At 42.1% G+C, this 27,023-nt stretch overlaps 3 protein-coding genes across 4 annotated transcripts; 1 reads left to right on the forward strand and 2 right to left on the reverse strand.

Annotated features, from left to right (window-relative positions):
- The first annotated feature begins 7,101 nt into the window (after window positions 1-7,101).
- On the forward strand, window positions 7,102-14,508 carry zbtb42 (zinc finger and BTB domain containing 42). Of its 2 annotated transcripts, XM_011490456.4 has the most exons (3): window positions 7,102-7,207; window positions 8,035-8,376; window positions 9,378-14,508. In XM_011490456.4, exon 3 carries the CDS (start codon window positions 9,392-9,394, stop codon window positions 10,982-10,984), a length of 1,593 nt encoding a protein of 530 aa, XP_011488758.1. In that variant the 5' UTR covers window positions 7,102-7,207; window positions 8,035-8,376; window positions 9,378-9,391; the 3' UTR covers window positions 10,985-14,508. The 2 variants fall into 2 exon arrangements, with proteins under 2 accessions (XP_011488758.1, XP_020569273.1); XM_020713614.3 differs by lacking the exons at window positions 7,102-7,207; window positions 8,035-8,376 and adding an exon at window positions 8,926-9,183.
- Window positions 14,509-17,162: 2,654 nt separating this feature from the next.
- Window positions 17,163-22,958, reverse strand: siva1 (SIVA1, apoptosis-inducing factor). The gene is made up of 4 exons (XM_004082355.5): window positions 22,824-22,958; window positions 21,518-21,706; window positions 18,981-19,134; window positions 17,163-17,359 (listed from the first exon to the last, which is right to left on the reverse strand). The coding sequence occupies exons 1-4, from the start codon at window positions 22,942-22,944 to the stop codon at window positions 17,311-17,313; spliced, it is 513 nt and encodes a 170-aa protein (XP_004082403.1). The 5' UTR covers window positions 22,945-22,958; the 3' UTR covers window positions 17,163-17,310.
- On the reverse strand, window positions 22,824-26,961 carry adss1 (adenylosuccinate synthase 1). Its single transcript, XM_004082354.5, has 13 exons — window positions 26,649-26,961; window positions 25,879-25,981; window positions 25,744-25,806; window positions 25,619-25,669; window positions 25,468-25,534; window positions 25,284-25,391; window positions 25,106-25,187; window positions 24,912-25,038; window positions 24,664-24,818; window positions 24,127-24,251; window positions 23,917-24,014; window positions 23,655-23,804; window positions 22,824-23,379 (listed from the first exon to the last, which is right to left on the reverse strand). Exons 1-13 carry the CDS (start codon window positions 26,838-26,840, stop codon window positions 23,327-23,329), a joined length of 1,374 nt encoding a protein of 457 aa, XP_004082402.1. The 5' UTR covers window positions 26,841-26,961; the 3' UTR covers window positions 22,824-23,326.
- Between the last annotated feature and the right edge of the window lie 62 nt (window positions 26,962-27,023).

The following is a 27,023-nucleotide window of genomic DNA, read 5'->3' on the forward strand; positions in this document are numbered from 1 at the left end:
GTTCTATCTGGTGGTGAAGCGGGTGTTTGGACCCCCAGAGGTCCCGCTAATGTTTGAAGGGGTCCTTCCTGCAATGAATGACTTGATTCACTTCATGGAACATGAGATTCTGTTCAAGATTGATTTACTGTAGGAAGTCAGTGGTGATTCATTTTTGTTAATTTGCTGTGGCTGTAATCTTTGCTGGTATGATCACTCAGAGAAAACAACAGGTCCAGGGCAGAAGTGAAAGTGCAGAATTTGAAGGATGATTGTCAAAAGAAAATAGGATGAGGAGGAAGGAGGCTGAGAGGAAGATGCTGAGAGTCTTTGTCACAGAATAAACATGAAAAAAGCACACGTTGGAAAAAGTGAATCAAAAATAAATGCATGAATGTCACCAAATAAATAAGTTTTTGTCTCAATTTTGTGTGTGTGTGTGTTTGTTTTTTATTTTTATTTTTTATAGCAAATATAAAGCAGTTGGATAGGACGATTAAACAAATATAAAGCTGGTTGGAACAAATAATGTGTTTTTTGTTAAAATACGTATAAATCAGTAAAGACTTTAAATGTCAAGAATGATAAATATGCAAGGCTTGGTGTGGAAAAAACTTGATCTTTCCAGTAAAATATATAAAAAAAGGTACATTTTATTTATGCCCCTTATTTTCATGCACTACACATAAGTATTTACTTTTATTACATACAGTATACATTTTTTGACACTTTTTCAATATTATTATCATTCTAAAAGAGGGGTTATGCTTTTATTGTGGGAACTCTGGTCACTTAGTATCACAATGCACCATCCGTTTAAACTCCAGTACCCCCTGTTAGATGACTGGCCACGGGGGGATAATTCTGAAAACTCCAAAGAAAATAAATTTATTTTTGTTCCTGTAGAATCTCTCCCCAATTTTCATTCACGAATATAGGGCTCTTATTGACTCTGGCGCTGAACACAGCCTCATCGATCAGCATCTCCTTAAACAACTCACGTTACCCACCGGGCCACTCGACTCTCCAACGCTGCCGGGTTAGGTGGTCAACAACTTTCCCGGATCACGAATCGTTCCAAACTTATTCTCATTCTCACCTCCGGTAACCATAGAGAATATCATAGATTTTTTTTTTACTCAATTTCCTCAGACCCTTATAATTCTGGGGTGCTCCTTGCTCCAACTTCATAACCCTCATATTGACTGGTTTACTCTCCGCATTTCCAACTGGAGTACCTTTTGTATGACTAATTGCCTTCATTCTGCTATTCCGTCCACCATTACATCCAAACCTGATTCTGAAGAAAACATAGATTTGTCTGAAGTACCTTCTTGCTAACATGATCTTAAATCGGTATTTTGTAAGACCAAAGCTAGCGCCTTGCCACTCCACAGGCCGTATGACTGCGCTATCGAACTTCTTAACGGCGCACCCCTCCCTAAAGGAAAATTATTCAATCTGTCAGGTCCTGAAAAAATATCCATGGAGAATTATATCCAGCAAGTTCTCTCCTTGGGTCACATCCGTCCCACATCCTCTCCGGTCGGTGCAGGTTTCTTCTTCGTGGAGAAGACAAATTCTTAAGACCCTGCATTGACTATCGTGAGTTAAACCAAATAACAGTAAAAGACAAGTATTCACTTCCACTCATTGATTCCTTTTTCGATTCAGTCAAAGAGGCACGTATTTTTTTCCAAGTTAGATCTCCATAATGCCTATCATCTGGTTCGCAACCGAGAAGGCGACAAATGGAAAACTGGCTTTAATACACCTTTGGTCCACTACGAATACCTCGTCATGCCTTTCGGACTCACTAACACCCCCGCAGTATTCCAAAGGCTTGTAAACAATGTTCTCCGTGACTTCCTCAAAAGATTTGTATTCGTTTACTTAGATGATAATCTCATCTACTCTACCAATCAAACACAACACAAACACCATGTCCATCTCATTTGGAAAGGTTATGAGAAAATCAATTATTTGTTAAATCAGAAAAATGTAAGTTTCATGTCTCCACCGTTCCCTTTTTGGGTTATATTATTGAGGCTGGTAACATCCGACTAGACCCAGCCAAAATCGAAGCCCATACCATTTGGGAGATCCCCGAGACACGAAAGAAATTACAACTGTTCCTGGGCTTCGCCAACTTCTATAGGCGATTTATTCGTAATTACAGCAGCATTGCAGCACCCCTCACTGAGCTCACCTCTGTCAATAGACCATACGTTTGGACTCCGGCAGCTGACACTGCCTTTACTAAACTCAAGGAACTTTTTGTCTCCGCCCCTATACTCATTCAACCTGACGTCCAGAAACAATTCAACGTCGAGGTCGACTCCTCTGATTCCGGAGTTGGGGCCGTACTCTCTCAACCTGAGGGTTCATCTGGAAAACTCAAACCATGTGCCTTCTATTCCCGCAAACTCAACCCCGCTGAGTAAAATTATGATGTCGGGAACCGTGAACTGTTGGCTATAAAGCTCGCACTAGAAGAATGCCGTCACTGGCTGGAGGGGGCAGAACAACCGTTTAGTTTGGACAGACCATAAAAATCTTGCTAATCTACGAAGTGCTAAACGATTGAATTCCCGTCAGGCCCACTGGTGCCTGTTCTTCGATCGTTTTAATTTTACCATTACCTACAGTCCTGGAAGCCGCAATGTCAAGCCAGATGCGCTCTCCAGAAAATGCAACACCACAGGATCCACCACAGAGTCTACCATCATCCCTACCTCCTGTTTTGTGGGCAGTCCCACCTGGGACATAGAAACCAAGGTCCAACAAGCCCAAGGTGAGAGACCCAATCATGCACCATACCCTCCTGGAACTTTGTTTGTTCCCGATTCTCTTGGGTCAGAAGTACTCACCTGGGGACATGCATCCCAGATTGCCTGTCATTGAGGGGACTATTGGTCTACTCAAGAGACTTTTTTTTTTGGCCCTCCTTGGAGAAAGATGTCCACGAATACATTGCAGCCTGTACCACCTGTGCTCGCTCCAAGGCCTCCAACTCTCCACCTTCTGGACATTTGTTGCCCCTTCCTGCTCCCAGTCGTCCCTGGCCCCACATCGCTGTGGATTTTGCGACTGGACTACCACCATCCCAAGGCAATATGGTAATCCTCACAGTCATTGACCGTTTCTCCAAAGCCGTACAATTCATCCCTCTTCCTCAGCTCCCCTCCGCTACTGAAACCGCCAACATCTTGGTTAACCAAGTTTTTCGCCATCACGGCATTCCCAGTGACATTGTGTCGGACCATGGACCTCAGTTTATTTCACAGGTGTGGAAACCTTCTGTTCCGCCCTGTCAGTCTCTCGTCAGGGTATCACCCACAGTCTAACGGCCAAGTGGAGAGGGCGAACCAAGAGTTGGACGCGGCACTCAGGTGTCTGGCTGCTCAGAACAATGCTGACTGGTTCAAATACCTGGTGTGGGTAGAGTATGCCCACAACACTCACCCCTCTACTGCCATGGGGATGTCTCCCTTCAAAGTCTCCTTAGGGTACTCACCACCTCTGTTTCTGTCACAGAGAGAACATGAGTCTGGTCGACTCATGTTCTCGTTTCATCCCTGCTTACCTCTCGTTAAATCTTATCCTTCGACTCACCTAAAGGAAAGATCACCATAAGTGCTCCTCTGGTCACTGTCGTCTGTCTACGCTCCTCGTCCAATCCTCGTATCCTGTTCAAGCCAAATCATCCGGTTACTGCCGCCGAACCCTCCAGCCTGCCTCGCCTCCGAGTCAAGATTCCAGCTTTTTATCGGACATCATAATCACTGACTGTGAATAAAAACATTACTACTTACCTGACGCATCTCTGATTTTTCTTCCGGGTTCCAGGATTTGGGTCTGCCAAGTAAGATCATGACAATTATCTATCTATTAATATTTACTTTTTAACAATATTTCAATCAGCATGTCATTATATAGAAATAAATTTAACTTAATAAATAAAAAAACACTCTTAGCTGTTTAGCTATGGGAGTTTACATTCATTTGTGTTGACATAAGTATTGTTTCTATTTTTATCTAATCTTTGACTTTTTTATACATCCAACAGCTTCTTTTGGGGCAGTCTACAATGCAAACCATTTAACACATTTCCTAAATAAGCTTAAAACAAATTGGATCCAAATGAAAAAGGGGACACATTTAAATAACTGGAGAAAACATTTTCTCTTTTTGTAGACAGCAAAGTAAGAGGTTTAATTCAATGAAGTTTTTTTTAAGTTGCATATGATTTTGGGATGTTTGGAAAAATGTAACATGAAATTATTAGCTTTCTATTGTGGGGAGAACCTAGATCATTGTTCACCTTCAGCAAAACTAGGGGAAATTATTGCCCAGAATCAAAGATCTTTTTTATTGAGAAATGTGTAAACACAAAATTTCATCGAAAAAAACCCCATCACTCTACAGTGTAATATTGACTTGAAGATGGAAGGTTTTATCAAGATGGCACAACATCTCAGCATCTTTATGACCATTGGGATCTATTAATATACATAATGTGGTTAAGTTTCAAGATTCATGCAAAAGTATCACTAAAGCCAATGAATATTTTTAGCCTGTGGAGCTAAACTACATTCTAGTAATTACCTTTTCACGTATTCGTTGAGTGAGTGGGAAAGTAGGGACTTTTCCAAACATATTCTGACGAAATTATGAAAACATTCTGAAATGTGTATATTTTTAAACTTTAAAAAGTTCTCACCTCTACTGAAAAGCATATATACACTCTTGGAACAAAGGTTTGTCTTTATTGCACACCCCCTTTTTCTGCAATGTCAAAGAATACAGAAAAACAAACTTAACTTGTCTCAACTTATGTTTCTCACTTTTAGTAGGAAATGCAAAGCAATTTTAGTTTGCTGAAAAGTGACTGAAAAGGACCTAATATGTTAAAAATGCTTAGAAAAATTGTCATATTGCTATGTCAAGGCTATAAAAAACACACAATATAGCAATTTGATGCTAATGGTCTGATTATTATAGCAAGGGTGATGTAATCTGTTTTTTACAGATAAAACATAGCGGAAAACTCAGAGCCGAAGAGGCTAGATTTAATCGAGTGTCAGACGGGTCCAGGCAGATTCAGGTAAGTGTTTAAAAGCAGTCAAGCAGTGGTAATGTGTATCAAAGGGAAACCCAGAGACACACTTGATGCACAATACAACTTTTAGATGTTGTCCTTCCTCTGTGATAAAAAATTCAGGGTCCTGTGCATCCTCTGTTTCTCAGCCTCCTCTGCTGTCACTTCCCTTCTTTGTCACTCTTGTAGTGCCCTCCTCACGAGTCAGCTTTTCCAAATTGTTTCTGTCTTCCAAAACAGATTCTGATGGAGGGAATCCCAATTTTTCAACTACTATTAATTGTGTTTTTCTTCCCCCTTCCTTCGTGTGCTAATGGAAAGGCCTTTCCTGCTTTGTTACTGGTTCAAAGAAAACGTTTTCAAGATTGTTGGATCAACTTTGGCTGTATATTTCAAGAAGACTCTCATCAAGAAGATAGCTGACAGTGCAGAGCAGAACTCAATGAACTACTGAAAGGAGCAGATAACATGTAGTGACAACAAGTAGATGGAAAAGGGTGGGAGGTCCACAGCAGAAGAGGAGGTGAGGGGCAAATGCAGGGCAACGTTGCTGGAACTGTCAAATTAGAGCGATAAGATCAACGAAACAATTACATATAAGGGTTGCTTAAATGGAGCGTACAACAGCTGTATTAGTGTACTTGTGGGCAAAAAAAAAAATGTTGACCTGAGGATAGCTATCAAAGTTAATCAGCACAGCTGTGATAAAACAGCCTTGAAACATACTGTTTAGACGTCACAGTCGAACCTTTCTGAAACTCCAAAAAGAGTTTTGATTCTAGGATCCTAAAGACTCACTCTGATCTTTTGATCTAAAGTTGTAAAACCCTTTCCAGTGGTCTTTTAATTATTATTATGGCATTTCTAGATTTAAAAAAAAAATTGTGTCAATTTCTGGCACATAGATTCTGCAGAGCAGCAGGCGTTCATTAGTACTTCACCTTTGAATTATGGGCAGGACTGCTGGCAGGCAGTAAGCCTACACTCATTTCACATGATTGCATTGTTTACACTTTTTCTTGCTTCCTCAGAACCCTTCACAAACCCAAGCTAACATTCGTGGTGCAACAAAAATGGCGAGCAATATTGGAGCTATCCAGCTGTACAGTTTTGATGCAGACGAGGAAAATGAAGACGTACATGGATCTATATGTCTGCAAGTGGATGTATCAGAATGCAGCAGAGCAGGGAGCTTGGGTCCTTCTGATTGTAGTTTGTAACAGGCACAAGCCCTTCCAGACTGCATTTTTTGTCTGTTACTAATTAACCACAATTTGAATAAAGAAACACTCAGAAACTCATTTTAATCTTAATTTTCTTTATATTTGTCCTCCATCACAAAAAAGCTGCCACAAGAACGTGTTAAAAATGCCAAAACATACACTTTTCATCAGCATGGGTCTTAAAGTTTTCACCTCATTCCAGATGTGTTCGTCTGAATTTGGGGTTTCCATGAAACCTGTTTTGAACAAAAGAGGGAAGACGTGACAGCTTTCAGCGTTTTGGCTCAAAAAGCGTAGATGTGGAGTTGCATCCCAAGCACCCTGCCTCTGTGATGGGATTCTGGTCCAGCGGGGAGAGTGGTTAGGTCGAGCTGTGGCTGGATGGCTGGCTGGTTGGCCAGTGAGGCTACACTGGAATGCGGGGTCTTTTGTTTGTCTGAGAGAGGAGTGGGTCAGGGGGAGAATGCCATTGATGATTGCAGAGAGGAAGAATGAACCTCCAGGAAGTGTTCTAGCTGTCCCTGCTCCCCCACTCTTATTCTCTCTGCCTCTATCTTTTCTCTGTGTGTGAGAACCTTCACCGTGCTGAGCCTCTCTCCACTGAGGCCACGGTCCGCAGGCACAACCACTGCTTTGTCTTGCCCTGTGAACACACACACCCCTCCTCTACTGGGCGCCTACGTTTGCCAGGTCCAGATAATCACAGGGCTGCTCCTATTCTTATCCGCATTGCTGCTCCTGCACGGATGTGTATCTTGAAAGCAAGTTTCTAATGTTGGCAAACACTCGGAAAATGTAAGTGTGAGTTCTGCTGTAAAACCTTTTTTTTTTTTCATTAGATCCATTTTGCGCTGATGTCCTCCCTCCTCAACTGAAAACGTCAGGCTAAAAATGGAGTAAAGCGGTAAGTGGACAAGAATCTAGCTGGTGGCCCCTTCTTGCCGGTGGCTGACACTTCCCGTCACACCGCTCCATTCCTCACCATGTCAGAAGGGCTGCAAGAAGCTGTAAATGGCCCTTTCAAAAACGCACAACAGCTGGAAGACAGGGCAAAGGTGACTGAAGCGGTTGGGGGAGTGCGGGAGGCAGTGGGGGAAAGAGGAGGAGAGGGGCCACGAGATGAGCAGCTGCAACTTCAAGCCTCCGTTTCTCTATTTTGTCACCATCCAGTGCTTTTTAAATGATTGATGGACACTCTGCTTTTCAAAAAGCTAAACAAATAATTGACGTTTTTTGAAAAAAAAAAAAAAAAGATTTTAAAATCACCACAGCTTTTGTCCTGAGATGGTCCGAGCACAATAAATCACCTCCAACGCCTGGTTCTGTCTGGGAAAACAAAGGCAGGGGTTGGTCCGGTGCCAGGGAATTCCACGACTCAAAGCAGGATTATAGAGAACAGCTTTTGAAAAGATCCCAAAAGACTGACCTTCTGCAGTATGCATAAAATGTGTGATTTACACTTTTTTGATCACTTCTGATGCCACAGATAGGAGTTTTCTGGGAGTCAAAAGAGCTTCTTTTATCCAAAGCAGATGTAAAAAAAATTAAAAAAAGAACACATGCAACAGTTTTTCCCTAAGGCTTTCTAAATTGTTTAAATTTCAAGTCTGCTTCGGAACTAAGTTCAAACAGCTCCAAATTTCTGTGAAATGCTAGCGTCTATAATTTTATTTTTTTCCAAAACTATGTCCAAAAATTAAGACTTTGTTTTTTTTTTTACATTTCCTGCAGTTGTCCACACTAAAAAAGCTGAATTCGTTGAAAGCCCACCCTGTTGGTGGGACAGGTGTTTTAATAAGAGCCAATTGATGCCCTCCACCCCCCACCCTCTGCTGCTCCTTGCTTCACACAGCGCCGCTGAACTTCTGCCGGCGATATCGCGAGACTTGTGCCATTATCAACCTGCTTGACACACAGCAGCGCTGAGTGCAGCCTGCCTTCCCAGGGTCGGACCGGAGCTCAAGAAACGACAAGGCGAAGCGAACATCTGGCTGCACATCATGAAAGGACGGCGGGGTTTATAGGAGGAAAAAAACAAAGAAAAGAGAGACGACTGAAGCGGGCGGGATAAGTGTAAGTGCTGCGTTTTCGGGAAACTTCACAGTGTCCTCTCGTTTGGTTTAGCGCAGTTGCTGAGTTCCTCCGCTGTTTAAAAAGCTCGCAGCATTGCGTTTCCCAGCACGGAATTGGAGCTCGGGTTTTCTGCGCCCTTGGCCCTCCTGACTCCCCCGAACACTTCTTTTTCTTTTCTTTCTTCTCTTTCTTTTTTTTAAACCTTTTTGAAAATGTAATGTTAGTTCGTACGTTTCCTCTATAGTGCAAACTTTATTCGTTCTTCACACCCTCAGTGGATGCGAATCCTTTTAAGTAAGTGCTCAGTTGTGCGCGTAAATCTGACCAGCGCAGAAGGAGTTTATTCCATGCGCTTTGGGATAAATCCACCAATTAAAAAAAAAAGTTGCGCAATTTCCCCAATCTGATAAGATTGAGCGTTTTTGATCCATTTAGTATAAATTTGTAGTGTGTTTTGTGCCTGCGGAGCCCAGCGTTAACATATGGCTCAAAGGGGAGCACAGCTGGAGGTAGCGTTTCCATTGCGGTGATGTCAGAGCAGCTGACTCCACAGCTTGCAGTGTAATTAGCAAACAGAGCACCAGTTTACTCACTCTGCACTGCTCTTATTTTTTACTCTCCTCCTTCCTCCTTTTCCCCCCGTCCTATCACTCCTGGAGCCGCCTGCTTGTTCTGTAAACACCCTTGTTTTGCGTTTGGAGAAGCGCCGGTGCGTCGCGCTTTTTTTTTTCTAGCGTTTCTTTTTCTTTTGAAGCGCTTGGATACTTTGAAACAACTTGTAAAGTGGATCACACTGCTAAAACACGGGTGGGTCCCTTGCTGTAAAGGCTTCATCTTCTCAACTTTAACCTCCGAATATAGACTTCTTTATTTTTTTTTTTATGCTGACGCTCTTGAAATCGTTTTGTTTTTGGTCACTCTGAAATTACGCAGCAGCTGTGTGTCCTCTAAATGTGTTCACTTGGTTCACCGAGTATCCTGTTTTTCCTGTTTCCCATCAGGTTATGAAGGAAGAATGGAGTTCCCAGACCATAGCCGCCAGTTGCTGCAGTGTCTGAGTCAGCAGCGTCACCAAGGTTTCCTCTGTGACTGCACTGTTCTCGTCGGGGAGGCTCGATTCAAAGCGCACAGAGCCGTGCTGGCCTCCTGCAGCATGTACTTCCATCTCTTCTACAGGGATCAGCCAGACAAAAGGGACGTTGTGCATCTCAACAGTGACATTGTGACAGCCCCGGCTTTCAGTCTGCTCCTTGAATTTATGTATGAGGGGAAGTTAGAGTTCAGCACTCTGCCTGTGGAGGATGTTCTGGCAGCAGCCAGTTATCTTCACATGTATGATATAGTGAAAGTGTGCAAAGGTAAGCTGAAAGATAAGGAACTTTCCTCCTTGGATGAAAAGATGGGTGAGGGTTTGGGACTGGGCTGTTTGGACAGGGAGAATTCCTCGGATGGCGAGCTGCACACTAAGCAGCCCATTCAGCGACAGCTCCAGACACAGTCCCAGGGGCTTCACAGAGCCCCCCCTGCAGAAGAGTTTGACATCGACAACAGTGAAGTCAGACTGGCTGTCACAGATTGTGATAGGTCGACGCAGAGCCGGCAGCAGGCGAACGGTCATTCTGGCAGGTCCCCGGACCTTGTAGGTGTCAATTATGTGTCAGCAGAGGCCGAGCCCTGCGTCCAAACAGCTGGAAAAACAAAAGCTGATGTCAGTAGTTCCACCGTATTGCTGTCCCAGAGGTCCCGGGCTTCAGATGACATGGACTGTGCACTGGATTTGTCTTTCAAGCCTCTGTCTAGCAGAGATCCCTTACACCCCTCCTACGTCTCGGGACAGCTGGCCCTCGACAGCCAGCAGCAGGGCACAGAGCCACTTGTTAAAGACGAACACGACTTGCTGTCAGAGCAGGAGGACAGTGAGCCGATGAGCCCCGAAAGCCAGCGCTATGGGAATAGTGCCAGGAGTTCAGTGGTGACAGGGTTCGCTGCCCTCTTCCAAGGCAACAACGGTGCTACAGCCGCCCTGCTCTCCCAGGAGGAGGACCTGATGGACGAGGAGGGGGACGCCTGCCGAGGGAGGGAGGGCGCCCCAGGCAGGGAGGTGGACGGGAGGGGCAGGCTGCTGGGGGACAGCGAGGAGGAGGAGGAGGATGACCTGGCCTCTTCAGACATCTCCACTTCCAGCGGGGTGCTGTTGCCCCCAGGGCAACAGGTGTGCGTGTGTCCCCTGTGCAGTAAATGCTTCCCCAGCCCCCACGTCCTGCAGCTGCACCTCAGCTCGCACTTCCGGGAGAAGGACGGCGCCCGCTCCAAGCTATCTCCAGACGGCTCTGTCCCCACATGCATCCAGTGCAACAAGACCTTCTCCTGCATGTACACCCTCAAGCGTCACGAGCGCACGCACTCTGGCGAGAAGCCATACACCTGTGGCCAGTGCGGCAAGAGCTTCCAGTACTCCCATAACTTGAGCCGGCACGCTGTGGTCCACACACGTGAGAAGCCTCATGCCTGCAAGTGGTGCGAGCGCCGCTTCACTCAGTCCGGGGACCTCTACCGCCACATCAGGAAATTTCACTGTGGCCTTGTCAAGACTCTCGCCATTGGATAAAAATGCCTCTCACCAGTGCCATGACCCCAGACAGAATGTCTGTCTTTCTTTTTTTTTTTACACTGAAACATACTACTGATCAAGTTTTGCTGTTATTTTTTTCTCCTCTTTTTTGTCAGAGACATATCTGTTTGATCCTCACCCCCCCACCCCCATGTGGCATTTCTCAAGTTTGAACACACAGCAGCAAATCTCCAGCTGTCTCCTGCTCTGCACTGTGTGGAAGCATGCACGGTGGTCAGAAGCAGTCAGGCAGGCGTGCACAGGCTGTTCAGAAGAACACGAAGGCTGTCAAGCTCAAGCTGAATGATGTTGCACTTGTTTGAGTTTAGAAAACGCTTAGAAGAAGAAGAAATAATAAGCACACGCTCATGTCTTTGTGGAGACACATAATGCTAACACGCAATCGTAAGAGTTAGATTTTATTTGTGCAAATGGGAGATCCAAACCGTCCGTGAGTAGTAATATTCTATTTTGGATTTAACAACTCCATTTATTATATTTATTACTTTTTTGAGATTGTAGTTCTGAAGTGAAATATCACAAGGCAGCAAAGCTTATGAAGTCTGATTACTGGAAGTATGTTTTCTTTTCATGGAAAGTGTTTTATTATTATTTTTTTGTGTGTGACTAAGAAACAGACCATCAACTCTCTGTTAATTTATTTAAGTTTTATTTTTTTGCCTTGGGTTAAGTTAGAAGTCCTTTCTTGATTTCCTCTGCGAGTGAACACATTTTGATGGGTTTACACTTAACAAGAGGTTATCAACTTTAAAAACTAATACCTGTGACTCTGGTACTCTGCACTGAAACTCCTGGTGTACTTACAAAACAAATGTATGGCCAACTTTTTTTTCTTCTTTCTTTTGTCAAATGAAACATTTTGGAGGCCTCGAAAAACTTTAAACATGCAAGGTATTTGCAAAGGTAACGATTAATCTTTAGCTGATAAAAAAAAAAACAACTGGAATGGAGCGGTGTGATGGGAAGTGTCAGCCGCCGGCCACAACTCAATCCAGTTTTTGTGACATGTTTCATAGCTTAATGGATCATTTTCCTATCATGACAAAGATGGAATTTAAAACGCAAGAGGGCAGGACTAATGGTGGATAGTGTAAACACTGTCATCAAAGCTGTGCCATTCAGCTCAGTCTGCTGGCTTTTCTTTATGTTGAACCTCATTTCTCTGAGCGGATGTTACTACTGATGAAGTCTCAAGTGATGCTTCCTTTAAAAGAAATACTTCAGGCTGGAAAGATGCCCTTTTCTCTGTTCACGTAGATGCTGTACGGATTCTTATCAAGGGTGTAACATTAAAGTTTATTTGTCTAATCTGTCCTGAGAAGACTTGATCAGAATGTATTTATTAGTTAAACTTGGTTCAGGGTTTACTGTAGGCCTAGTTGATATTTCTTTAAGCTCGTTATGTCATGCCTAGTGATCTTGGTACTCATTAACTGGTGTTGGGGCGGTTTTCTTTGTTTTGTTTTTTTGTGCAAATCAAGTTACTGTTATTGTATTTTAATATATTGTTTAGAAGTCTGAACAGAAAATTCACTTTTTGTCACATGGAACATAGACAAGCACTTGTTTTTAGCATGCAAATAGTTTCAACACTATTGTCTAGGCTGCTATTTCTTACAGTTTGTTGTATTTATTGTAAATATATAATATTTATCAATTTTCTTTTGTTCATGTTACATCATTGAAAAGGTGTCTTATTAAGACTCCAGTCTCTTAGTGTCATGTCTTCCCCAGGGAATCTGCTTCTTTTTTTTTATTTTTATCATATTCAAGACATTACTGAGCTCCAGCTCAATTCAAATCAGAGCTGCTGGAACCACTTCAACTTCTGTTCTACCACAAGAAACTGTTGTTCTCAAGCACAGCCGCACCGACACGGCACAGGCTACCTATAGAAATGAGACAGTGGCGTCATTGTTTTGCCTCCCTTACAAGTTCCAGGTAGTTTTCAAGGGATCATTGTGTATCTTTCTCCTAGCTGTGGAGAAGAAAGGGACTCCATGTCTTTCTTTGCACTTTTCTGCATTGGACAGAGCTGCTGGAATGTGATAAATGCATTTAGCAAGGGCTGTAAACAGGCGGTTTTGTTCTGAAGGCATCAACAACCCATTTCTCTGCATTGAGGAGAGGCCTATGAAGATTATGACAATAGAATCAACACCGCTAGATTTAACTACACTGACTATGTTCCCTGGTTTTCATCTAGTGGCTTATTTTTTTCTTTTTTTTAATCAAGACTTCTTAGTATGTTTTTTTTTTAATTGAAGGAAATCCTTTTTGCCTTGTCAGACATTACTAAAAAAAAAAAAAAGTGTATCTGAGAGTTTTTGTCCAGTGCTGACATTGCAAATTTTGATCATAAATGAGTTTTCCCTCTTTTTTTTCATGGGGAAACACTTTAGTTTGGTGCCACTCAGAACGGTTTCTGATTCTCTGATGTACATTTTGTACAATAGTAGAAGGACTAACAATGTGTAAAGAATTTTTCTTGTCCTTGTTTGCAGTCTTTATTTATACCTCCAGGATGGTCACCAAATGTGCCTTGTAGACACACAAATAGGTGTTGCATCTGGAGAAGCCTTTTTTTCCCACCGTTTTATTTTTCAGAAATATTAAACATATGTTTCCCCCTTAACTGTAGGGGGTAAAGTTCATATTGCAGAAACAGATGTCCTCTGACATTAAACTATTCAAAATTGTTGTTCTTGTTGCTTTTTTTTTTAAACATATTTCATGTGAAACTGTTACACTGAAAGCTCTGACTCTGTTTTAGTGCTGCTTTCTAAGATATGACACCGAGTTTTTGACAATTTCTGTGAATAAATCTGTTCTAGTTGTGTTCAAATGAAGTTTTTGTGTTGGCTCTCATCAAGCCAGTACTACTGGGAACTAACAATTTCTTTCTTTTTTGTTTTGTTTTTCTGTCTGTGTTGAATGTGAAACAAAAAGAGATTGTGACTTGAAACAGTTCTACCCTTGGAGGGCTACCTTCGCCTGATTCATGCTGTATGATCCTTCCGGTCTGAAAATGACTGTTGATCCTGGAAATGTTGTCTACAGCAGGCTACAACTGTGAAAATGTGCAAAATCATGAGAGATATTTATTATTACAAATGCTTCTCGTGCAAAATTTGACTGTCTGTTTTCATTTGGTTTAAAAAAAAAAGAAAAAAAAAAAAGCTACATGTCAAGTAAAAAACAAAACAAAAACCTTTTTAATAGAATTTGTAGAAGTGCCACTTGAATTTAATATAATTTTTTAATAAGAGGTATATTTTATAGTAATCAATTGCTTCGGTGTTAGTGGCGTAGAGATTAGAGGACAATCTTTATGCGGAATTGACGTTGCTTAGATATTGAGGCAATTTTCTTTGATCTATAACTGTAAGTGCATTTTCTTTGCCTTTGGAGAGTGCTTGTGTGAGTGTGCTGTGGAAATGTGACAATCTTGATTTAGGTCTTTATGGAGAATATTCATAGAATTAAATGGAACAACTTTCTCTGCTCGTGTGAAGCTCCTTTCTTCTCCTTTACGCCGAGGCTTGAACATGCAGCAGCAACATGAGGTCATGCTGTGTGTGTGTGTGTGTGTGTGTGTGTACACAAACAACAGGATGATGCTGGTTCTTCCAGGCTCCATCCCTCTGAAACCGTAAACTCCCCTAATTATTATTATTTTTGGTGATACTTGTTCAAAACTTCATTATAAACCATAAAAAGAAATTATATAATATATGGAAGCATCTTGGAACTGGTAATTATCTCCCTGCTGCACCATGAAAGAAATCCAGCTGCTTTCCTTGCTTTCCAATTGGGATCTGCTCGGGTTCCCACCACCCTCCCCCAAGATATCCCAGCTCACCCACTCTGGGAACACCATATAGACAAGGGCTGCATCCATCTACCCCCAGCCCCCCATCCATCCTACTTCCAGCCCCCAAAACTGTGGCCCCCCAAAGCCCAGCCTCATCCCACCACTCCATTGTGTGCGTGGGTAGTAGCTCAGCCAGGCTATTGTCTGGCCCAGCTCCCCAGCACGTACTTTATGCACATGCAGACGACACAGCGGCGCTGGCCAGGCAGCTCCGGCATAAAGAAAAACAATGTCCTCCCAAGATCACTCGCAAACACTCCGAACAGTGCACAGTGCTGTAAATAAGGGCCCTCTGTAATGTTGAGGCCACTTCACGCCATAAACAAGAGCAGGAGCACAATGTGGCACCAACATCTGCCTGATGGGATTCAGTGCTTAAAGCGGCACGGTGTGTGTTCCTTAGGCAGCAAAAGCTTCACGGGGAGAGCAAAAGGGCCATGTGATAGAGCTTAGCCGCCGGCTGACGAGCTGGGCTCCACGCGGCCGTAGAGAGAGTCGCTTTGCTCATTTGGTGTGCTTGGAGGCACTCGAGAGAAGTTGAGAGGAAAGTTGTGAGTGTCCAACACCTGAACAAGGCCAGCGGTGGGAGCCCTTGACCTCTGAGGGGGACGGACTGCCAGGGACAGCTGGTGTGTTTATTATTTATTTCTTAACAAAAGACAGGTGGTCACACTTGAGAAAGGGCACACAAACAGCCACACTTAAGGCTTGTATACAAGCAACACACACACATGGACCCCCCCCCCCCCCCCCCTTCGCCTTACACATGCATATGGTTATCATCCACTTAATTTTGGAGGAGGCAATTGTTTGACTTTCAGGCAAATCCCCTTTGTCCTTAGGAATAAATCTTAATTCAGTTCCAAATTTCTCTGCTTATAAAAGCCACATGTGAGCCTTTTCTGCACTCCTCCTGCCACTCCCCCCCCCACCCACCCCACATTAGGGCAGATTTGAAGTTCCACGGGACAACCCAAAATCAGACTACCGCTGGAGCATAAATCCATATCAACTTATCTTAGCTCTCACACTGGGTTTGCCTTTTTTGGACAGGTTGGCCCCGACTGTGCCAAGGCAGTGTGTCCTTGGTCCACTGTACAGCTGTCACTTACTCACACTCATTGATGCATATTAATAGCAGCAGCATCACTGGACTTGATGCTCGCCGCACTCAGACCACAGCTGGTCCCCAAGAGAATGGGTGAAAGACAAAGCCACGTGCTCCTGCTGGCTTGCTGCAGTTGGTGCTGTCTGGAGCGCCGTGGGTGATTATCTGCACCCCCCACCCCCCTACAGACACACATGTAGCAAGGGGGAGTTGAGGAGCATTCTTGGCAAGAAAAGTACAACATGACCTTTAAGTTGCATGGATAAATATGCACGGAAAAGCCTGACAACTCTGTTTTCTTCAAAGCTCTGTAAGGAGAAGAGACGGGCGCTTGGTCGAAGACTAAATGAGAAGTTGCAGGAACTGTGATTTCTTCCATCTGATCAGCATCAGTCGCGGCGTTTCTTGCGGCCATGACATCAACTGTTCAGACTTCAACAATAAATGTTTTTCTTTCAAGTATTCCGTATTCATGAGTCTTATCGGGTAATGTGCAGACAACCTGACGCCACCCTTTGCCAGCAGCTGTCTGCTCACTCAAGCAGAAATCAAGCGGTGCCCTGGGCCACCAACTGCAAGAGCTCCCAAAAGACGGGGGCCACAACTGGGCCGCTGAGCAGCCGATGTGACTAAAAAGCTCACATGCACTCACTCATCCCAGCCCGTATCCATAACAGTGTCACAAGACGAGACTTTTCTAAAGTCCCGTTGTGGACCTTTGCCATGAAGAACTATTACTCAGAGCGTTCAGCATCTGACCCTGAAACGGATCGTCGTCTGCGATGAGCAGCAGCCAACTGAAAGAGATGACTCCACCCAAAGGTCACGTCCAGCAGGGATGACTGCAGCCTGCTTTACCGCTCAGCACTTGTTTTATTTGAAATACATTTGATAGTAGATGTACAAGGTCAGTGTGGACAAGCTGCAATTTGATTATCAGTGTCAGTCAGAATACAAGGAGTCAGATGTTGTTCTTTGGTACATTCAAGGAGTGGATTAGGAATACTTTCTAAGTTTGGGTGGTTTATTCCTCCACCGAGTATGGAGGGCGCGACCTCCTGCCGCTGTGCAGTCATCCCAAACCTTCTAGCTCCATGTTGAGCTCCTTTTTCTATATTTGTGTGTCTATTAAAAGGTAAAATAGACAATACAAAACCACAATCACAAAAACGTTTCTAAAAAGGGTTCAAGTTTATTCAATCAAACCTTCAAATGACAATATTTACATAAACATGAATTAAGAAAAAAAGGGTATAAAATATCAATTAATGCAATTACAGTGTTTAAATATACATTTGTGTTCCAGCCTTTGGTCTTCCTTTACGTAGAGCAGCCGCAGCAGAGTACTTCATCGTACCGCCCGCTGTAACTGCAACACATGAAAGATTCCTCACGTTATGATTCAAACAGCCTCTTCATTAATTCAATGTGATTTATGATTAGGAATGTATAAAAACAACAAAAAACTTTAACTACAGTTGACTGAAAGCGAAGAGTCCCACTTTCAGCTTCTAAAGTATGCTTCCTCCTGTGTGAAGCTTCATCCTCTTTAGTTTGGATTCAAGAAATGTTGTAGTCAAAAGAAAATTATGGAAAAAAACAGAAATAAAACAATACCCTTAAGGGAAGACAGGAAGATTGATCAAGATACCTAAATCTTAAAATAGGATGGGAGGACCAGTTGTTTAAAGAAATTCTATTTATTCTTAATAAAAATGGAAAACTGTGTTCATTTGAGTAATTATGAGTTAATTATTAGTTATTGCTGATTTTGGTTTTTACTGCATGTTTCATGTCGTGGCAGCTGTGAGTGAGCACCAACGGTTTGACAGATCGAAGGATTTGACGTCAACCAATATGACTAAACTCCATAAGTAAATAGAATCTCCAACATGCATTATTTAGGATAAAACCAAAAGAAAAAACACTGTCCTGGTTCATTTTTAATGGAAATGCATTAAAGTTAAAGCAACCTTCTTTAGGTTTCATTTCAAATCAATCAGGGGTTTACTTATATTGACAGAAACATATTTGTAAGTCTTTGAACCAAACCTGAAGGATCGTTTACATTCACGAGCTTTTCCAACCAACATCCAATGATCTTAAAGCTACGTTCACACCACACTCTGCAACTCAGGTTCAAGCGGCCAGTTCCAATGAAGTTCATGACCCTGGCGTTCACGCATCGCTGTGCAAGTTTCTACGGCCGTTTTTAGCCTCCATGTAAAAAACATGTGTAGCAAATGAACGAGCGTTGAAAGTTAAACCAGGTCAAACGTTGAGCAATCAGGGCCTTAGATGTAAAAGTGAAGTATCGTTGGCGTCCCTTTTCATTCACAGAAGAGGCCGACTGTATGAAAAATGACCATGGAAGAGAAATGAATATTTGTGTTTTAAGGAAGCAGGAATTCTATGACACCAGGTCTTTCGTGTATCGGAACAGAGCTGTGAAGGAAAAAGCCTGGAGCAAGATTCACCAGATTTGCACCATTGACATTTCACACCAAGCCTCTTTCAATGAAGGGGGCAGACATGCACTAGAAAACATTGTGAACATGGGCCAAGCGCAGAAAATATATCTGTTGTAATAAGATTCCAATATATGGCACTGATCATAATAATGAGGATAAAATGAATATCTGATTATGATCGGGATTCAACATTCAATTCCGATCAAGTCTGAAACGACATGATTGGGCCCAATTTTTGATCGCATGATAAGAATAATCTAGTGGCTCTTTAAGGCTTTGAAAAACACTCTGGCTGTCATTTAATCAGCAGGAGTCAACAGGTGAATATCAATATGACAGTAATTTAGGAGTGGCAGACTTGCAGAAACAAATTGCTTTTTACTTAATAGATTTTTGATTAAAATGAACATTTGTTACAACAATGAGGCACAATAACTGTAAAGAGGCTTTCAATCAAAGTTTAACGGGCTTTTGTATAGAGACGGGTGAACAGAGTTTAGTTTCAAGTTTTCAACTTACTCTAAGATGGTGCAGACAGAGCAGCATAAGCTGCAGCAGTTGGAGCACTGTCGGACACAGGATGAACACGCCAGTCGATCACACTGAGAACACGGCGTCCTGGGTCCCTGGCTCTTCTGACACACACAGCAACCTGTGGGACCCACTGGGTTACCTGGACAAGTCACAAACATGAGCCTTTAGCAAAGCAGTGAAGTTAGTCTGATAAGGTGGGCAAACTTGTATGAACTCTGCCACCTGCTGGTGGAAAGTATTAAGTGAACCAAATCCTTTGAACCCTCGTGCTATCTTGGATGACCCCACCCTTACATTGACGTGTTCCTCCTACCATGACAAAGGTGGATAAAGGTGAAGAGGATTTCATGTAATCCATGGACACCAGAGAAGATCACAAATCATTGAAGAAAAAAGGTTCAGTGCACTGTCTAGTGGGTCTAGATGACCCAACTCCCAATGTTAAAGTGCCTAGAACAGCACAAGGGTTAATGTGATCCAAGGGGCCTAAAACCCAAGAAGTTTAAGCTTTTGTCAAACAATTAAAACATCTGCACAGGGAAAAAGAATTAAAACATGTTCTTGTTTTGGTGGACATTAATTTTTTTTTTAAACCCAAGAATTTAGCTAATCAAACTAAAAATGTCTAAATCCCAGTTTAAGATGAAAAAATGATTAATTTAATTAATCAACGATGAAAAAAAAAACATGTAAAAAATCTTAAAGTAACAACAAAGAACCGGAGCAGCTTCGATCCTGTATGTTAAAACTACGAACCCGTTACCTACTCCAGGTGGTAATGTGTAACTCTAGCCACAAGGAGGCAGTAGCGTGCAAAACTGGAACCATCAAACGATTAAAAAGAAGGCCTCTAGATTCTACAACACTATTAGAAACTGTTAGGTCACCGGCTTTAAGCGTACAAATAAGGGCAAAAAGGCAGAGACTCAAGCTGACAGAAAATAAACTAACATTGAAAAGAACGACTGCTATAGAAAAAACTTTGTCATATGTCAACAAAAAGTTTAATAGCTTTTAAGGGTCACTTTTCTATGAAGCTAAGGTGATAGAGCAACAAAAAGTAAATGACTTAACTACCAGCTGCAGGTTATTGTGATGGCAGGATATTAAACATAAGCAGAAATAAAAATGGGAGGCAATATGATACTGCTTCAAAGATCCATCTAATTACAAAACATGTTTTTCTCATGATGGGGAAAATATTTAAGGAAAAGTGAGCTTAAAATTGTGTTTGAGTACTTTTCTCAATTGGGGTTGGACAAGAAATCGATTTTTATTGATAAAGTCGAATTTGTTATTTAAGAAGATTAGTTCTTGGGAAATTCTGGATTTTATTTTCCCAGCACTCTGCTTTCTAGGGCTTCCGTTGCTCGGAGCAAGGTCAGCATGCCCGCTTCTCGCTGCACGCAGATGCACAACTAAAGAGAGGCTTGTTCCCAAAACAGTCACAGTTTCTTCATTTATATGGAACTGTCTCGGTTTTGTGGCTTAAGACTTTGAGCACAAAACGCATGCTGCACAATGCATTTGAAGGCTGTTGCTATTAAAAGTGGGAGTACAACAAATTCATTTCAACACCTGAAACAGACCGTTTAGCGCGAGAAGTGTTTCTCTCTACAAGATGCTAAAACTAGCAGCAGCTCACAAAACAAAAGCTTTGTTAAACAAACATTTTTACAGCTTAGTTGCACCTTATATGCAGGCTAGTTACCAAGGGAGATGTGAAAATAAGGTTTTTGTTGAATACATCCGTCTTTTGGAATTTGTGTTGAGGTTTTGTTCTTGCTTGACTTGCATGACCGGCGACTATTGATGACGTCATCAGGGAATTGTAACATCCAAATATCTCTCCGCTTGAAGGGATAAATGTAGGGATAGGGAGAAGCTGCAAAGGTAGAGACGCAATTGGGATTTGGCCTGTGGCTGGATAGCACCACCATTGCTTGCCATTCTTAAAGGGACAGCGTGTAAACAGATGGATGACAGGAAGTAGGGACGAGCTTACTCCGCACCCACAGTCACGCAAACAACTCAAAGGTGAATTTCTAACGAAATCCTGCTGGGTCTAAAGAAACTGTCCAAGAAAAAGACAGTTTTATGATTTTGGCTAAAAATGGCATAATCATAATTAAAAGACCCCTGGGAACAATTTAAAAATAACTCCAAATATGATTGAGTGGGACTTTAACTCACAAAGAGGATTTTTATTCACATGCACATATACGTACTATGACTTTAAGTATAGTAAAGTCACAGTAACTGTTTCAAAGCTTGTTTCAAGGCTTGGAAAAGGAATAGCTTAAAACAAGCGCACACAAAAACCACCTGTGTAAAAAAAAAAAAACTTCTGAGGAAATAAACTAAAGTTGCATTAAAAAATGAACAAATTAATCAAACTGAAACTATATTTTGGTAGCTATAGCCAGCAAAGTACTTTATTGACTGCTAGTCGAACACCCTTTTTTTCCCCCTCTTTCTAATATATACCTCTCAGAACGTATGGATTGGTTGTTCAGGCTCACCTTTAGCAGCACCCGCCCTCGTTAGTCTCCCGTCGTGGCCAATCAGCATCTGTCCTCTCAGAAGGGTTTTGCTGCATGCAGGTGAATCCGTTTGTGCAGAGGGCTGCGGAGCTGCACTCTTCTCTTCCCCGGTCCATATTGTACTGATCACAGCTTTGGCACCGTTGAAAAGCAAGTTCTTCGTTTTTTCTGTGTGAACAACAAACACAAACAGCCAAGCCGGTTCATTACCTCAGGGTAATCCTTGACCCGGTTTTATCCCTCGACTGTCATGTCGGGTCACTTGTTCGCTCTTGTTCTTGTCATCTTAAAAATATTGCAAAACTGAGTCCAATTGAGTTGCGTTCTGAGATGGAGATGCTCATCCACGCTTTTATATCTCGTCTTGATTACTGCAACTCCACCTTCACATGCTCGAGCAAAAAATCTTTAGAACGGCTCCAGGTTGTCCAGAACGCTGCTGCAAGGCTTTTAACCAAACCATTCCAGGTTTTCACACGTCACCCCGTTATTAATCCAGCTGCACTGGCTCCCCATCCACTACCCAGTGCATTTTAAAATCCTGGTTTTAACATACACAGCTCTTAATAGCAAAGTACCGGTCTATACATAAAAGACCTTTTGCAGCCGTAAACCCCCAGCAGGTCCCTGAGGTCATGTGATCAGGGTCTGCTGGTTGTAAAGAGAACCCGGTTAAAGGTGACAGAGCCTTTGCAGCAGGGGCTCCATCGCTCTGGAACTCCCTTACTCTCAGCCTCAGATCTGCAGACTCAGGGTTTTCTTTTAAAAAGCAGCTAAAATTGCTTTTTCTTAATTATTTTTATATTCTGTTTTTTTTTTTTTTTTACTGTGAAGTACTTTTGTGATTTTTATCTTGAAAGGTGCTATACAAATAAAGTTTACTATTATGATTTATTCATTTGATAGTTTAACAGTATTCGTAATCCGGTTCGGATCAGTCAGATTCTTTTCAAGTAACAAAATCAAGTGCATATTGATTATCTTCAGAAAACAGTCAGTCAGTCAGTGACGATGATTTCAGTAAACAGTAGAAGTTTCTAACCTGAAGCTAAACTAACTTAAGCCGGGCGATATAATAAGGCGTAACACAACATAACATAAGGCACAACATAAGGCGAAGTTTGAATAACAAGTTTACTAAAATAAAAACAAAACAATGAAAACATTGAAAAAATGAATACCAGAAAAGCTTTAAAGACGAGTAGTTTCAAGTAACTAAGTGCGTCAAGCACAACGAAAAGCTAATTTTAGCTAGCTATGCAATAGTGTCCTCGCGTGTACTTACCGTATATCTCTTGTCTATACTTGCTGCCAAACACTCCATAGTTGTTCAGTTCCTGCTGTCTGACATGTATCTTATATTGAGAAGAAAAGACTTCGGGGAAAGGACAAGTTCGTTTAGGCATATCGGCTGCTAACCGTGCATAGCATGTGCTGCTACGCAGATACTTTCACACTTGTTTGTTGCGGGAAAATTGGAGGGTGCCAGGAAAGGGGCCAATCATAGACGCGCAAATGTGTCACGTGGTAAGTATAACCAATCAGACAACTACAGGAGAAATTACTGCCGTGACGCAGCCTAGTGCTGTTGGCAACGTGTGTTTTTATTTCTTGTAATAAAATATTGAATACAAAATAGTTAGAAGTAGGGAATAAGTCTATATTTAAAGCAAAATAGTTTTTTTTATTATTTCCCAAAACAAGGAGTCAACACAATTTCATGATAACAGACATTTATTATCTGCTTTAACAGGTTGAATCCTTTCTTTTGCCAAGATGTATCCTGATTCAGAACATTTGGATCATGCACTCCCTTGATTTCCCAACACCAACCCATTTGACTAAGGAAAAAAAACAGAGAGGAAAAGATTAGATGCAAATATGGCTTCTCCTACTTCTTTTCAAGCAATTATTAAGCCCATTTTGATTTAATATAAAATGGTTTAAATGTGTCATATATAAGTGCAATATGTAAGTTATCCTATGTTTGCCATATTTATACATAGATATAGATTTCGGTTGTTTGTCTTGTTTAGTTTTAATTTTCCATATCCAAGCTCCAGAAGTCAGTGGTAAATTCCTCTAAATAAAAGGGAACAGTCTGTGTCATACATACTGGGAACTCCAATATGGTTTTCAATGAAGCGAATGTAGTTTTGTGCTTTGGCTGGGAGGTCATTCCACTTCCTGGCTGCAGATGTGTCTGTCTTCCAACCAGGGAAAGTCTCATACTCAACCTCCACTTTGTGCAAAACATCCATGTTGGCTGTTTTTACAATAAATAAAAGAAAAAATGAAAAATGTGTTATTTCAGATAATAAATTAACTCATTATATTAAAAAGAAATGTATTTTCTGGCATTTTTCCCAGTTAAGTACCTGGAAAATGGGGGATTCTTTTGCCATTAAGTTTGTACGCCACTCCAACTTTAATTTCATCCAGCACATCCAGAATGTCAAGTTTTGTCAAGGCAATGCTGTTGGAAATATAAAAAAACACAACTTATGCATATGATAGTTCACCATCGTAAGATAAAACAATCAGCAATAAAAAATGAAATTAAAAAAAAGATTTTTTGAGCCACTCACGCTGTAAAGCCATTAATCATATGAGCGTATCTGACAATGACAAGATCCAACCAGCCACAACGCCGCTTCCTTCCTGTAGTCACGCCAACCTCATGACCCCTTGTCTGCAGCAGCTCACCAACCGCCTTTTAAAGAAGAAAGTAAGGTTTGAGACTTATTTATACGCATATAGATCTAAGGATATGAAACAAACAGCGGAGTATAACAAAGTTCCTTGAAGGAGAGGATTTAACAACTTGAATCATCCCCCCTCAGTTTCCGTGACAGGTAACTTAACCTCAGATCAGACACTCTTGCCCTAAATTTAACCCTGTGAGCATGTGAGCTGCAAACAAGGGGAAGAGAGTTTGGACATTGCTCTTTCACAAAAAATGACAGCTGCACTAAGCTAGAAAACAACCTGATAGTTAGTCACACGATAACAAACTGTACTTGTCAGTGTTGAGGAAGCACATGCCTCTTTACTGACCAGAATAGCAAAAACAGCACGTGATAGTTTAGCCTAATGGCCATTTAGAAGCAATCTCAAGCACTTACATTCAGTTGTTCTGTGGGGAAGGCTCCTATTCCCACTCTAGTGGTGTAGGCCTTAGATACACCATACACATCACCTATATTCATGGGAGGGATGCCGAGGCCAGTGCACGCTCCTCCCACGGTGCAGTTTGATGATGTCACAAAAGGGTATGTGCCTGAATGGGAGCATTTATTACAACACCCAATTTCCATTTAAAAATGTATTGTCATGAATGCAATGAAAATAAATGATGCTAATAAAAACATACCAAAGTCAATGTCAAGCAGAGCAGCATTTGCCCCCTCAACCAGGATTTTCTTTGGAGGCCCGTGAAGAGCTTCGTACATGTAATAGACCCCATCTCTGACCATTGGGCGCAATCTCTCTGCATATTCCTGCCGAAATGAGAGCTTAGTCAAAGCAGCTTTTGGTAGCGGTTCAGCAATGTAACCTAGCAACTACCTTCAGTTTTTTCAGCTGCTCCTCAACATCAGCTGTCAAGGACGGATACATGGACTGATACTGATGAACCAGATTCTTAAATCTGGAAGGATTTTTTGAAATTAAAATCTTATTTCTTCTTGTAAAGGAATAGATTTGACTCCATTAAACAATAAAGTTAAATAACATCACTAAACACCTTGTAGAAAAGTCCTTGAAGTCCCCCAGAAGGTCACACACACGCAGTCCAGTCCGAGATGCTTTGCTTGAATATGCCGGACCAATTCCTTTTTTGGTTGTTCCAATGCTGTAATGGGACATCTTGCATGAGATCCAGGAAGATTCGAAGAGATTTTAGGTTTATTGTTGTATTTCTTTCTTACTTTTTCCCTTCTTGTGCTTGTCTCTCCGTCTCCTGTAAGCCATCGACGACTTGATGAAAATCAAACACTGTGGAGAAGCCATCAGACTCCTTAAAATCTTGACTTCAAAAGCTTCAGTAAAATTAAATAAAGCCAATATCTATTTACAAACCAAGATGGGCTCTGTCTGAAACGATGAGTCGCTTTTCCCAGCCTTTCAGACCTGCAGAAAAATGAGGCGACACACCTGGATGAGCACTCACACTCTACCATTCATATACTTTTACGCTGAAATACCTTTTTTCTCATTTTTATCTCCTTCTTCAAACAATCCAGGGAGATGTATGACCACTCCATTACCTGGAGGAGCAAATCAAGAGTCAAGAGGAGTTTCATTGGGTCTCCTCAAAGACTCAAGTTGGAGGCTTTTACCAATCAGAGATACACTTTTGGAGTTAATAATTCCACTGGGTAGAAGGTGAAAATCATACTCCTTTCCGTCCACAACCACAGTGTGCCCTGCATTGTTGCCACCCTGTATATCAAAGAAGTAGATCACCTCAGAAGATGCTGCAACATGAAGTGATTGTTAAGGATATTAAGCCTTTCCCTTTCCTTCCTGGTTTGACCCTTCACTGCACCTATTTAAACAGACTTGGCTAAGCCCCCCACCCTGGCTAATGCCTGGCCTTCTCACATATCAACCCTGAGAATGTGACCTCTCCAGCCGGGTGGGCGGGGCTTTTGAGCCTCCAGAACACTGGGTGCTCGTCCTCTCAGCATACAACACAACTGTTTGACAGGTTGCAGTGTTTCTTACCTCTGTAGTCTTGTGTGTCACAAACAGACCAGGTATTTTTTAATTTTCTTTTTAACTCTTTTTTTTAAGTCTGCCTTTCAGCTGAAGCAGCAGAGCAACTCTAAACTGGGTGAACAAAAAGTCATGACATTTGACATTATAGGGAATGCCAGACATGTTTTGGGGGTCTCCAAAGCAAAAGCCCAACACATGAGTCGAAATCTAAACAAACAATACAACATTAAGGTGCAATCACCTTTAAATGTTTCAAATGTGAAGGATTTTTAAGTGATTTAGGCTTGGACACCTGTTGTGCCAAATTAGAACCCCGATGCGCATTTTCGTCACATTTATGCAAAAACCGTTATACATTTAGGCTGAAATGACCATTTTAGACATTTACCTGACATCTGCAAACAATGTCAGCCTCGGTAGCAAGTAAGTCGACGACTTTTCCTTTCCCCTCGTCTCCCCACTGCGCGCCGAGCACCACCGTCACTTTGTTCCCCGCGTCGTCGTTGCGCAGACGCTTTTGTCCGGCCCCGGCGGACGGATTCGCGTTTTTGTGGTCTTTGGACGGCCAGTTGAGCGACATGATGAAGGCTGTTTGAGGCTTTCTGTCTCAAGAAGACTAAAGCGTCTCAGAGGTTGGAGGGGGGATTGGGGTATCCGGATCATCTGCGCGTGTGATGTCAGAGGGACGTGCAAGTGATCTCCAACACCGCAAGAGACGGCAGCTTTTATGTCTCCTTCAAGCTGCACTTGGTCATTACAAAAT

This window comes from Oryzias latipes, chromosome 22, assembly GCF_053564925.1.
Source record: "Oryzias latipes strain Hd-rR chromosome 22, Olatipes_Hd-rR_3.1".
Lineage (NCBI taxonomy): Eukaryota > Metazoa > Chordata > Actinopteri > Beloniformes > Adrianichthyidae > Oryzias > Oryzias latipes.